Source organism: Asterias rubens, chromosome 14 (genome assembly GCF_902459465.1).
Source record: "Asterias rubens chromosome 14, eAstRub1.3, whole genome shotgun sequence".
Lineage (NCBI taxonomy): Eukaryota > Metazoa > Echinodermata > Asteroidea > Forcipulatida > Asteriidae > Asterias > Asterias rubens.
Window position 1 is genome coordinate 9,257,205 of NC_047075.1, and position 14,584 is coordinate 9,271,788.

At 40.3% G+C, this 14,584-nt stretch overlaps 1 protein-coding gene across 1 annotated transcript; it reads left to right on the plus strand.

Annotated features, from left to right (window-relative positions):
* Positions 1-183: 183 nt before the first annotated feature.
* Positions 184-13,756, plus strand: LOC117299357 (CWF19-like protein 1). Its single transcript, XM_033782886.1, has 14 exons — positions 184-331; positions 1,021-1,105; positions 3,034-3,109; positions 4,079-4,180; positions 4,684-4,901; positions 5,456-5,659; positions 6,075-6,200; positions 7,461-7,569; positions 8,019-8,098; positions 8,639-8,731; positions 9,952-10,068; positions 11,749-11,862; positions 12,911-13,014; positions 13,457-13,756. The coding sequence occupies exons 1-14, from the start codon at positions 309-311 to the stop codon at positions 13,599-13,601; spliced, it is 1,596 nt and encodes a 531-aa protein (XP_033638777.1). The 5' UTR covers positions 184-308; the 3' UTR covers positions 13,602-13,756.
* Positions 13,757-14,584: the final 828 nt, after the last annotated feature.

The window sequence follows — 14,584 nt, forward strand, 5'->3', positions numbered from 1 at the left end:
AAGATAAATTGTGTGTCGTAACTTCGTTTTTTTGCGCTATTTAGAAAAATGCGCGTATTGTTAGATGATTTTGTGCATACCCTCTCCATATTGGGCACGCAATATCGGGATCACGAAGAGCACGCGACCATCAGCTTTGCGCCACCAACGTCAATTGTTCCAGAATATTCAAAATGGCTGCGCCCATGGATGGATGCAAAAAGATCGTTTCTGTGGTGATGAACTGAAATCAGCCGTTGTTGTCAGTGATTGTGGTTATATTTCTCCCATTTTTTTGTTAACATAAATCCATCTAGAGACGAAGAATCATGGCTGGAAAACCTCTTAAAATGTAAGTAAATCCATAGAGCTACACGTACGTAGGCCAAGCATTTTTGAAAGCTTTCAATTTTTGTTAACGCATGTGACATGTTTGTTTTTGTAGAACACAAAACAGCCGTCAGATAGTTTGTTATACAGTTCTCCAACCTAGCTAGCAGTTTAAATGGAAATGTATACAACTGTTTTATGTTTAACTTTAATACGAATGTGCAACTCATTTTGTATACCTCTTATTTACTTTAGGAACTTTCCGCACGATCGGCCACCACTTTTTATTTTCTCTCATTTTTACAAAAAAGGATATCGTATTATATTTCAAGGTTAGGATACGTCTACAGTATAACTCATAAGACTATGCAGTTTGTTTGGCTATCGATCGTCCCTGTTATCCGGGAGACGATAGCAGAACGAACCTCATAGTTCTACTTCTAGCTAGGACTACAACCAAATGAAAAAGTGGTGGCGCCATACGGACACTATTCCGCTCATTATTGTGAAATATTTTTCAAGTGTTATGAAATGGCTATTTTTGTTGCTAATGTTTGCAATAAAAGCCGAAATTTAGCGGTAATTAATTGTTTAAGTAGAGGTACTTCATTTCCACCCAACAACAGTCCAGTCTGTCATTTCATATAATAACTTCGAATTTTAAAAGTGGAGTTTCTTGATTGAGTTTGTATCTGTTTCCGTGGTTTACAGATTGGTCTGTGGCGATGTAGAAGGGAATTTGAGTCAGCTGTTCAAGCGAGTCAACAACGTTAACAAGAAAGCTGGACCATTTGAGGTAAAGATCCTGGTGACCAAGCCTCAACAATTAACTTGATTTTCAAGTTTTGTACGATTGGCTTCATGTAGGTAGGACTCTAGAAATAGTAGAATATCGTGCCTACAAAATAGGGCCGAGTTCAGAACACTGAGTGCCTAGTGCCTACCCTGGGCTTACAGAACACAACGAAGGGCAATAAAGAACATTATATACCTCATGTAGAGAATCCTCTAAACTGGTTGGTTAAAAATGGAGTCATGGAAATAGCTATGCCCGTTTTTTTTACCAAGATGACGTCATAGTGACTATGCCCGGGACATAGTCAATTGACTATGCCCGCTCTAAAAATAACGCAACTTTGATATGTAGAATGTATGACTAGCGTTCCATGTCACAGCGCGACCTTTCTTCGCTGACGACCTTTCACCGTATAGTTAGAGTGTTGTTGATTAGAAGAATATTTATTCAGTAGGCCTATATAAAAGAAATACATGTATCGACTGCTTAGTAATCGGGGAACAGTTAAAATTATAGGCCCTTGGTGATGTCAAAACCATGGCTATGCCCTCAGCTTCGCTTCGGGCATAGTCATAGGTTTGACATCACCTTGGGCCTATAATTTTAACTATGCCCCTCATAGCAGTCAATATTTCCAACTATGCCCCTCATAGCAGTCAATGTTTCCAACTATGCCCCTCATAGCAGTCAATATTTCCATACTGTTCGAGGGCCTACAACACTGGTGCATAGAGCCTAGAGAATGCTAGAGCCTGCAGAACAAATTGTGCCGAGGGCCTACAGAACACTGGTTCATACTGCTGTCAAATCTTAGGATTTAGGACGAGTTAAATTCCGTTTCCTAAGACGTTAGGAGGCATTGAACCCATCCTAAGTTAGGACGAGTTACTCGTTAGGACGAGTTACTCGTTAGGACGAGTTACTCGTTAGGACGAGTTACTCGTCCTAATTCAAGATAAGATTAATCCTAGCGTTTCTTGAAATCAGCTGCAGAGAACATCGGTTCATACTTCCTGTGAATGCGAATGCGAAGCAAATTTTGGTGACGCAACAATCGGTACGCGTTCCATTTGCCTTTGTGGCGCAATGTAATTCACATACCAAAAAGCATTCGCAGGAAGTGTGAGCCGGTGTGGCGGTTTCAACTTTCCGCTGTGTTCAGTTTTCTGAATGACCAAATACGGTAGCATTACGTCATGCGATGCCTGAGCACAGCAAGCGAAAGTAGTCCATTTTTAGTGCCGTATTGAGTCATCCATTACCCTCTGGTAGCTGTCATGGCGGCGTCCACGAGTCGAGTACAACTAGCGGCAAATGCGTGGATCGTATGAGTTGTTTTTTATGCAAGCAGAGTGTGACCTGCCTGAAAATGTACCCATGAATACATGTAAAGATGGGGCAAGAGATTATGTGACTACACAGAAAAGAATCGTAATAATAAACAATTTGGGGGTCACTGCTGAGAGAACTACAGTACTCGCCAGGGTACTCGCGGCGGTATCTGACAGGTCACCCGGAAAACTGAACACGCCGGAAAGCTTAAACCGTTCCAACAACGTGGTGAAATGTCCGCCACACGGGACTTAAGGCCTACCCTAGTGCCTTAGAAGGCCTTTCAAGTGCTGGTTAGCATGGAAGGCCGAATGTTAGCAATTCATTCAATCATTGTAACAGTCTAAGTAATTTGACCAAATGAAAAAAAAAAAAAAATTGAAAACTTTCTAAAACAATACATCCCATGAATGTAAATGAAATGAAATAAAAAGGAATGGGAGACTTTTGGGACGCTTGGTGGCAGCAGACTCACCAGGTAAAATCCATTGTTCTCGGTTATGTGCGCATGCTCAGAACTATGTCAACGATGGAAAGTCTGCTGCCACCTAGTGTCCCAAAGTCTCCCATTTAATTTCACTGATTTGCACTTGCAGATGCTTTTGTGCGTTGGTGAATTCTTTGGTCCCAATGATGCAGAGTGGAATAAATACAAGACAGGACAAGAAACAGGTTGGTTATCTCTTGTAGGGTGTATGTAAACTTTTGTAGGACAAAAAACACAATGTCACAGATTTACACTAAACTTACACAGTCTGAAGATAATGATAGTAGAAAGCTTCCCTGAACCCCAAGTACGGAGAGTGTTTTATGGGAAAGCTTTGGATCCGGATATTGCTTCAACAGTTACCCACGGAGTCAAAGTAAACCCTCCGTCTTTGTAAGTTTGTAACCTCTCTTTGGTTGATATTAATACCTAACATATTTACTGTATTCCAGGCTATGCAAAACAAGTTGTAAATGTATTCCTAACAAAAAAAAATTCAAACAACTTAACAAAAAATCGAAAACAAAAACCCAGAACCCCCCCCCCCCAGCAACTTTTGAAATTAATATGCAGCCAGGTGAAGTAATAATAATAATAATAATAATAATAATAATAATAATATAGGTTTTCTCGGCCAATTTCGGAAAAAGAGCAGCCAATTTAACCATCAAGCTGTTCTATTTCGCGCGCAATCAAATGCTACTGAAAAGGGTCATTCGATTTCGTTTAATGATTAGTCCAATGTATGTTGTGTCATTCAAATTAACAAAATAATCATTCAATTTAACAATTCATCAAAGCAGCATTCAATTTCGCAGTCGCTTCTTGAGGCGTGTGTGTCTCGGAAAAAAATGATGATACACTAAATTGAAGGAATTTGACTCGACTCAAAACGAAATTGAATGGCCGAATTCTGAATTTGAACCGCAGTAACAACTGGAGAGGCAAAACAGCTTTAATTTGAACACATGAAAATGAAAATGGCTGCTCATTTGTCGAATTCGACCGAGAAAACCTATATTGTTATTTATTCATTCACTTTGGTTTTATTAAAAATACCAAGTGAGAAACAACATGTCCAAAGACTAAAGAAGAACAAAATTCTGCTTTTATTTATTTATTTTTGTTTTTTCTCTCTTTTCCTGGGACGATAGCACCCATGCCGGTGTTTATACTCGGACCGAATAAACAAGAAAATATGAAGTTCATCCAAGACGTGAAAGGCTGTGAACTCTGTGAAAATATCACATACTTGGGTAAGTGTCCCATAGAATGGTTGGTGGATGTGTGCTGATGGACAATAATTGACAACAATTTGAGTCTTTAGCCGCCTTACCACTTCACGTTTGTATCCTGTTTTTCTGGATTGCTTATGAGCTGATGCGTTTTTTCCTGCCTGGATGTCCGCCTGGTGAAGAAAAATCAGACAATATTTTGTTCCCACAAATAAAGAAATCCTGCTCATTGGTCTACTTCTCTAGTGCTTTGGATACTGTTTCCAAAAGCTCCTTGGAATCTATACCCCAATGGGTTACCAAACGGTAGAAATTGCATCATTTCAACATACCTTTGAACTTGTCCCAAAGTTTCAGACTTTTTTGTTCGTAATGACTCTAACCCCTGGATTGTAAACATGTAACTCAAGTAGTTTTATGGTGGAGCTTAATTATTGAAAACTGGTCTCTCCTCAAATACACAGCACTGTAGGTGAATCGGTAACACACACACAAACAAGATATGTTTTGATATTTTATTTTAGGCAAAAAAGGTATTTTCAGCGGAGCGTCCGGTTTGCAGATTGCGTATCTGAGCGGCACAGAACAGAAAGACCAGACGATTCAAGAACCCAGCGATTTCAATAAAGCGGATATCGACGCTCTGGCTGTACCTCTCATCTCGGACTCAAAGTTCAAAGGAGTTGATGTCCTCATGACATCACCATGGCCAAGGGGGGTGTTTAAGTACGCCAGCACAGCAGTGAGTTATTTTAGCTTCACCCATTTTAACATTATTTGTATAAAGTGCCTTTGATGGTGTCATGGTTATGAGCGTCAAATTTAAGTTCTGGTGGTTTTCATCGGAGTATGGGTTCGAATCCCGGTCGTGACACTTGTGTCCTTGAGCAAGATACTTTACTATAATTGGGTAATGATAACGTCATTGTAAGTTACATTTAGCGCATTTCACAATAACGTCTCAATGTGCCTTACATTGGTGCCCTGGTCTTTAGGCCAATAACGCCCTGGTCTTTAGGCCAATAACGCCCTGGTCTTTAGGCCAACAACATTCCTTTAGTTTTTCTAAGCTCCCTGGGGAGTATACAGCCCAGGCTGCCCTGGCGCTCAGAAGGCTTGTTCAAACACAATATCAACCTCTACCCTCACAGGTACCCGTTTATACCCCTGGGTGAAGATAAGTAAAAATAAAATATCTTGCTCAAGGATACAAGTATCACAACCGGGACACTACATGTACCTGGAATGAAAAAATTTGCAAAATATGAAAACAATATATTTGTTTTCCCCACACAGGAAGGACTTGACGCAGAAACAACAGGCTCCAGTCTAATTGCTGACTTAGTGCTAGCTCTTAGACCACGCTATCATTTCTCAGCTCTAGAGGGCGCGTATTACGAGCGTCTACCATACAGAAACCACAAGGTCCTTGCCGAATCAGCCAAACACGCAACGCGCTTTCTAGGTCTCGCAAAAGTGGGCAACCCGGCGAAGCAAAAGGTTTGTTTACTTATTGGAGTAGACTACTCTGGGTATGTTCAGACAGCGTACTAAGTAAGACCCGAACCGGTTTAACTTTCGAGGTGATTGTAAAGAGTTGTTCCCCTTTATCGGACAGCACTGAGTTATAATCCGATACGGTTTATCTTTGGTTTAAAGAGGTCCTGTTTATTGGTCACAGTGTGTTTACGTAATTATTACGGAGGGCAATGGGTCGTCTGTTGTGAGTTAAACCGGATGTGGTCTTTTTTTTTCTCGTTTTCTCGCAACTTCGATGACCAATTTAGCTCAAATTTTCACAGGCTTGTTATTTTATGCTTATGTTGGGATACACCAAGTGAGAAGACTGGTCTTAGACAATGCAATTGTGTACCTTCCCTACAAAGTATCAAGTTACATTACTTCTTACTTGCAGTATTTATACGCCTTCAACATAGTCCCCATGAAGACCATGGAGAGGGATGAGTTGGTGAAACAGCCTCAAGATGTGACGGAATGTCCCTACAGCTGGTCTAGCACCAAACCAGAACAGAAATCACAGGTAAGTGAAAAGAGAACCGGTTCTAGAACTCAACAACAGGGGAAGATTAATCATAATATCGTAGTCTTATATAGCGCACATGTCTACTAAGCGAGGTTTCCTTTACAAATCCGTTCACAAGCTCATTGCCATAGACACTGATTCATACCAGACCAAAACGCACACGGAAAGATATTGGGAAAGCAATTTGTAGCAATGGGTGGCACGGTTGGCTTGTGCGTAAAGCGCTCGCCTCTCACCAAGGTGACCCCGGTTCGATTCCCGGTCGAGGCCATATGTGAGTTGAGTTGTGCGTTGGTTCTCTGCTGTGCCACGAGGGTTTCCCAGACTATCCGGTTTTCCTCCCTCAGGAAAAAAAGCAAACACTTTCGATCTTGGCTGTGCTCCGTGGTCATAATGGGTTGATGTAGCTGGCAGCTGAATGCGCCCTTGCATGCCTGCTTCTCGAACACGTTGTAGCCGCGTCCTTCGCAATTCAGCTCTTAGCTGCGAGTAAGGATGATTAGCCCCCCAAATTATTATTATTATTATCATTAGCTAGAAGTCTTTTATTATTTTAGTGAGAAATTACCTCTTTCTCAAAAACTACATTACTTCAGAGGGAGTCGTTTTTCACAATGTTTTATACTACCAACAGCTCTCCAATGCTCATTACCAAAACTGTTTTTAAGTTCATATTTGTTTTTAGTAATTACCAAACGTGTACCTTCCCTTTAAGGGAATCCTTCCTAAAATTTCATATACCATTAAAGCTATTGGACACTTTCGGTAAACAATATTGTCCAAGGCTCACACTTCGTGTACCACAACTTATATATAAAATAACAAACCTGTGAAAATTTAGGCTCAATCGGTCATCGGAGTCATCGGTTAACCCACCCTTGTTTCCCCACGTTTCGCCGTGTCATGACATGTGTTTAAAATAAGTCCGTAATTATCGCTATCGAGAATTGATATTGTTTTAATGTTTTCTCAAAAAGTAAAGCATTTCATGGACTAATATTTCAATAGAAGTCTTTCACCATTACCTTCTGTAAACCCTGTAAGTTATTTGTAAATCTGTGAACTTTTATTTTTTTGTCTGTTCCGAAAGTGTCCAATGGCTTTAAGGGAATCCTTCCTAAAATTTCATATACCATTAACAACTTCAGTGCTTATCACCAAGTAATTTTTTAATGGTAATTTCTTTAAGACTGCTTAAGTACCAATCTATGACCTTAAAGTATTCACCATTGACAATTTAAGTTTATTTTCCTACAGGCAGATATGTCCAACCAGTACTTCTTCTCACAAAGAGGAGGTCAAAGGGGCAGAGGTCAAAAGAGGTCAAGAGGTCAACACAGCGGGCATGAAGGTCAAAGGAAACCACGTAAGAAGATACATTATTTTATAAAGGATTCAGCTATGGGCATCTTGCGCGGCTTCCCAGGTTGTATCATAAACTTAGGCATGATCCCTGGTATACAGCAGTTACTGGTTGAATGGGTTCTGACTGGCACTCAAACTAAGTTACTGATAAAGTTTGGAGATCACCAACATCGGGCTAGATACCTTAGCTGGTAGGATGCCGGCACGTTAATGCGGAGTTCAAATACTTTTGTAGTCAATGTTTCTGTTTTCCACCCCAAATTGGTTTGTATTAATGTAGAAACACGGGGAGAGGCCGGTCCTCTATTATAAAAGGTTGTGACCCCAAAGCTAAGTTTTTATTGTTAATATGCTAATCACAAAGTTGGAGTAGAGATTTGAACAATGAGGGCGCACTTTGAGGGTTCCCTACATGAATAAAAGGTTTAAATTTTCTTGATTCGATTGCAGCTCAACCGAGAGGTCCGTGCTGGTTTTGCTTGGGGAGCCCCGAAGTTGAGAAACACCTTGTAGTCAGCGTTGGAACATCGGTAAGCAGATTTCTCAGTCACTGATTTCATTTTTTTATTTATTTTTTGTTCATCCCAAAAGAGGAATAAAGCCAGTTCTTAGGGCTACTATAAGAAAACATTTACTCAGGGGAGCTAAAGTTAGGAATTGTAGTCTACAATCTAGGATTGAGGGAAACCTTCACAAGGCAAGGAGTTCCTAAGAGTATGGCCACAAAAACGCAAAAAAACTTTACATCCTTTTCTCTGAGTGGTTGAAATTCTTGTGTCAATTTAAAATGGATTAGCAGTTAATCTGCCTGGGACATTCAGCAGCACCAATGTTTTTTTTTATCCAATCAAAATATTAGGGTCTGCTGTTTGGAACAGAAATTGCATTGAGATACCAGGTGTGAGTTGGTGAAAACAAAAAGGGTGTATTAATTTGAGACAATTTTCTTATTAGGAGCTTTCCCGTAAATGCCCTTCTCTAGAGTAGATATCTCACCACTATATTTTAGATGTTAAATTATGCCATCAATTCTAACACAACCTTAATCTGTAATTGTTGTTCTTACACAGACATACATGGCTCTTGCTAAAGGAGGTATGGTACCAGACCACGTACTCATACTACCTATCGGTCACTACAGGTCGATGGTGGATCTCCCTGAGGTAAGAAATTGTCTGCAATAATAAGTCATCGAGTATCAAATTACTCCAAATCAAATTGAAATATTCGAAAAATGTTAACTCATGAACCAATACTACCCTGATTGTGACCACATTTTTGAGTTTGAAGTTGAAAATTTCAAATACATGTACCCATAGCTGAAGAACTACATGCTATTTTTTTTATTTGTATTTATTTTTTATTTATTATGCAAGTCGCCTGACACACAAGGCCTGAAGGCCACTTCAAGGTGTGGGCTACAATTTTTTTTTTTCCAGAGGCCGTTGCCACCTACTCCTCGGGCTGAAACAGGGTTACCCCTTTCACAGTCCATACCAATGTAGGCTTGGGTATCTTCAATTCGAAGCCTGGCCGGTAGAGCAGAAAGCACTACCTCCCCAATTTTACGTAGCAAGTGTCACGACCGGGATCCGAACCCACACTCTGCTGGTTAAACACCAGAGCTTGAATCCGGTACTGCTAATTTAGTCAATATTTTGACATAAAGTTATAGGTCATTGATCCTGCTCAATTTTTGCACAAAGATGAACTTTGACCTTCACCTCCTGTAAAACATGGAAGTCAACAGAATGAAAGTTTACTGTTCATGTTAGTATATTTGAGTTTATATAGCGCTTTTTCACTCCCGAATGGGTGTCTCAACGCGCTTCAAATTATTACCCCTGGTCACTGGGCCTTAATTCATTCCTTAAACCATCTCAGCTCCCTGGGGAGTATACAGCCTTGTGCAACAATGCGCTACTCGGCTAAATCAATCACAAGAACCATCTCTGCCCTCACAGGTACCCATTTACCCCTGGGTGGAGAGAAGCAATTATAGTTAAGTGTCTTGCTCAGGGACACAAGTGTAACGACCGGGATTCGAACCAACACTCTGCTGAACAGAATCAGCAGAGCTTGAATTCATGTTCATGAACATGTACAATATGGGTGTGAATGCATTGAACCATGGCCATTCAATGTATAAGTATGCAACCTAATTTGGCGTTATCCTTATAAGTTCATCTTCCTAATATATAACTATCTAAATCATTGTAAACTTTCATATCCTAAGATACTAAGTAATACTGTAAACTACTCATAATTTGAATATATTTATAAAACTTTGTAAAATGTGTAAGTTGTAATGTAGGGCAGCAATGAAATAAATGTGTGCAAATACAATACAATACAAAGTCTTTATTTTTGTTCCTTGTTTTAGGATGTCATTTCAGAGCTGGATCAGTACAAGGCAGCGTTAAGGAAATACTTCAAGTCAGTCGGGAAGACATGCGCCATCTTCGAGAGGAATTTCAAAACACAGCACCTCCAGTTACAGGTAAAAAACAAAGAACCACAAATCAGCTGGGCCCAATCGCACAAAGTTAATAAAGAACAAATCCTTTACACATCATGTGGGAGTGTCATGGCCGAAAGGTTAAAAGCACCCAATTGAAACTATGGTGTTTCTGATCAGCAGAGTGAGGGTTTAAATCCCCAGCCATGACACTTGCTTCGTCCTTCGGATGGAACGTAGCCGTTGGTCTACATGTGTGTTGTGTAACGCATGTAAAATAACCCTGTGCACTTATAGACAAGAGAAGGGGTACGCCCCGGGGTTCCTGGCTGTGGCTGCCGTAGGCGCCGTAGCACCTAGTAAACCCTCATTCATAAAGTGCTACATAATTGGGTCTCAGAATACATAACTTCAATAACCTATCTTTCTGAAACGTCTTCAAAAAGTCCAAAACGCTTCTGCATGCTTACTCACCAGGACCAAATCTTCTGATCACATAACACCCAATTTATATAATCTCCACTGGCTTCCTGTTGCTTCTCACAATCAAAGCTCTCCATGGATTAACACCTTGCTACATTACAGATCTTCTACAACAACGTAACATCAGACCAGGGGCCTTTCTCAAACCACGGCTTGGGCTCCGGCTCCGGCTTAGGCTCTGCGCTTGCATTTAACCTGCATTTTGGAGCAGCGCGTATTGCATGGATATCGTCACGCGGAGCCTGAGCCCAAGCCCAAGCCGTGGTTTGAGAAAGGCTCCAGGCCTTAGATCATCATCATCACCACACATACTTTATGTTCCCAAAACCCGTCTGGCAAGTTACGGAGACCGTGCCTTTTCCAGCTGCGCACGGCGTCTCTGGAATTCCCTGCCAGACGAGCTGAGGGACACACCTGATCTATCTACTTTCAAACACAACCTCAAGACTCATCTGTTCAATTTGTCAGCTTGCTAAGCTTCCGGCGCCTTTGAACGGTACCATTCCAGATACTGCGCGCCTTGTAAATTTTATATTATTATTATTATTATATACTCAGCGACTTTGTGTACCTTGGTGGTAGATACCTGCACTAATAAAATAAAAAAAATAAGAATTCATTATTATTATTATCATTATCCTCGAGCCCAACCTGTGAGCGACCGAGTGAGTGAGTGGTTGGTTCCAACCAGGGCAAGCTTCTTTGGGATCCAAAGACCATTCCACAAACCTAATATTCGAATACCAACAAGACTTGCATAGTTGTTTCAATACAAAATAGTGAACAGACAGGCCAACCCAGAAACTACATGTACCAAGTATTTTCAAAGCCATTATGCAATTTCGGTACAGACAAAAAACTAAAAAGTTCACAGATTTACAAACAATTTACAGGGTTTACAGAAGGTAATGGTCAAATATTGTTCCATGAAATGCTTTACTTTTTGAGAAAACATTAAAACAATATCAATTCTCGATAGCGAGAATTACGGAGGATTTATTTTAAACACATGTCATGACACGGCAAAATGCGCAGAAACAAGAGTGGGTTTTCACGTTATTTTCTCCCGACTCCGATGACCGATTGAGCCTAAATTTTCACAGGTTTGTTATTTTATATATAAGTTGTGATACACGAAGTGTGGGACTTGGACAATACTGTTCACCGAAAGTGTATAATGGCTTTAAAGACTCTGATTTAGATTTTTTGTTTTTCTTATTTTGCTGGGGTCATACATAGGTCGTACCAATCGAGCGATCAGTATGTGAGGACATCAAGGAAGTATTCATGGAGAAAGCTGAAGCTCAGAAGCTGGAGTTGTTTGAGATACCGACACGTACAGACCTTAAGCAGGTAGGTAGATTTAAGCTTGGGCCCAAACGTTAAAGGCAGTGGACACTATTGCTAATTACTCAGAATAATTATTAGCATGAGGCCTTAGTTGGTAACGAGTAATTGGGAGAGGTTGATAGTATAAAACATTGTGAGAAACAGCTCCCTCTGAAGTCTTTCGGACTAGCGCACGGCAAACCGATGCGCTATCACACGGCCGTCGTCTCGCAAAACTAAGACATATCATGTGACGCGCTCTAAACCAATGAAAAGGCAGAATATTGGTAAGGGGTGTTGTAAGGGGTGCTGCGAATCTGAGTTATACCTGTAGCTGTTATTATAATTATTCCTCGCCTACCACCACTAGGACCCTGATTCAAATCTCGCAAAGGGGCACTATGCGGATCGGGTTTTCAATCCCTACCTAATCATGCTAATAAAAATAAAAATAATAATAATAATAATAATAATAATAATAATAATAATAATAATAACCGTATTTATAACGCGCCTTTTGCCAGAGGATACAAAGCTCCAGGTATGATTACTGCAAGGAGTGGGGCGAATTTTGGGATATAAGACCTAATCCTTAAGCACCATGTAATGGTTTACAATGTGCTTTGGCGCAATATGCTGCCAAATCCAGCCAGAAACACCGGGGCGAACCCCTACTCTTTTCGATAAGTGCACTGGGTTCTTTTACATGCGTTTACACAACACATGGGACCAACGGCTTTACGTCCCATCCGAAGGACGAAGCAATGGTAATGTGTCTTGCTTAAGGACACAAGTGTCACGGCTTGGGATTCGAACCCACACTCTGCTGATCAAAAACACCAGAGTTTGAATTCGGTGCTCTTAACCGCTCGGCCATGCGGGTTTCCCTGGTATTAGCTTCTGACTAGAATCCCCAAACAAAGATATTGACATAAGGCTAAATTGCTCATTTTGGTACAGCGCCGGCACAATAATCCCGAGGCTCATTGGCTCTGTCAATTTGTCTTTGTTCCACCCAAAATAAATGTTTCTTTTAATCTGATGTACATAATTTTGTTTCAATCCGATTTAGGTAATACCTGCCGACGCACCCTATTTTTACCTAGAGTTGGACAACGGAGACAAACTCTTACATCGGATGAAGAAGAGTGTGTTCTTTCCTTTACAGTTTGGAAGGTAAGATAGTAAAGGGTTTTTAGTACGACACAAAACCCCAAAGTCTACAGATTTACATTCAACTTACAAAGTTAAAAGATAATGATGATAGAAAGCTTCTGTTATAGGAACACGTTGCTTTGGATCGGTCGAGTTGGTCTTTGAAAAGCGTTTAAAACCGTTTGTTATGAAATGCATATGATTAGAAAGATATTTTAAAAGTAGAATATAATGATCCACAGTATAACTTGAAATTGCATGGTTTTCCTTTTACCTCGTCGACTACGCGGTCCGCAGTTTATGGGAGTCAAAATTTTGACTCCCTTTAATTGGCCGACCGTGTTAGTTAGAATGAAACCATTAAAAATACTACAAACAACAAAAAGGAATCTGTTAAATGACTGTAATTATATGTATTACCCTCCATAACCCTTGACCAAGGTTTTTTTCCCCGCTCGTTCAGAGAGGTGATGGCATGCGAGGAGCTCCTTGACATGCCAGAGAGGGCCAACTGGAAAGCTTGTACTATCGAGAAAGATGAAGAAACGAGGCAAGCCGCTGCATTCCGCAAGAAGTTTGAGCCGTTTGATTTCAACAAAGATGAATGAAAGACAAAAACACTATGGGACTGGCTCAGTAGCGAGGGTTTATTGAACCTTGGGGCAAAGTTAACAATAATTATAGTACAGAAATCTTAAAGGCAGTGGACACTATTGGTTATTACTCAAAACAATTATTAGCATAAAACCTTTCTTGGTGACGAGTAATGGGGAGAGGTTGATGGTATAAAACATTGTGAGAAACGGCTCCCTCTGTAGTTTTTCGAGAAAGAAGTAATTTTCCATGAATTTGATTTCGAGACCTCAGATTTAGAACTTGAACGCACCCAACTTCGTGTGACAATGGTGTTTTTTTTTCTTTCATTATTATCTCGCAAGTTCGATGACCGATTGTGCTTAAATTTTCACAGGTTTGGTATTTTATGCATATGCATATGCGGCGGAGTAAGTTCTCTAAGCAAGACAGTTCTCTAAGAACAACTCTACCTGGCAAGCAGACACACACATGGTGTTATCGCAAAGCAAATATACATTGATACCTCACCATGTAATGTCTCAAATCCTATACATGTTATTGAAGTTATGAATTTTGAGACCCAGTTATTTTGCACCTTATAATGGTTTGCAAGATGCTACGGCGCAATCAGCAGCCACTGCAAGGATCACCGTGCGAATCCCTCACTGAGCGATAAGTGTTACTGGGATCTATGTGCATTACACAACACACAGGACCAATCGATTGTTGATTAAAAAGATATGAAATTTAAACTTTTGGTTCTCAACAAAAAGAGAGTACAGATCATACTTTGTGTGAAGTTTGACAATTGTTAAACTTCCAGTTTGGATCAGAGGGCGTAGGCTCACTCTTTTTTATTTTTGAAATTCTTTCTGAAGATGTATAGATTGTATAAAACAGTCGTGTTGTTCAGGATTTTTTAACTTTATTTTTTAGTTGTTAAAAGTAATTTTGTTGAAGTTCAACACCTGTGGTCGGAGGAACAATCAATTGTTCTCGGTAATGTGCGAAGGCT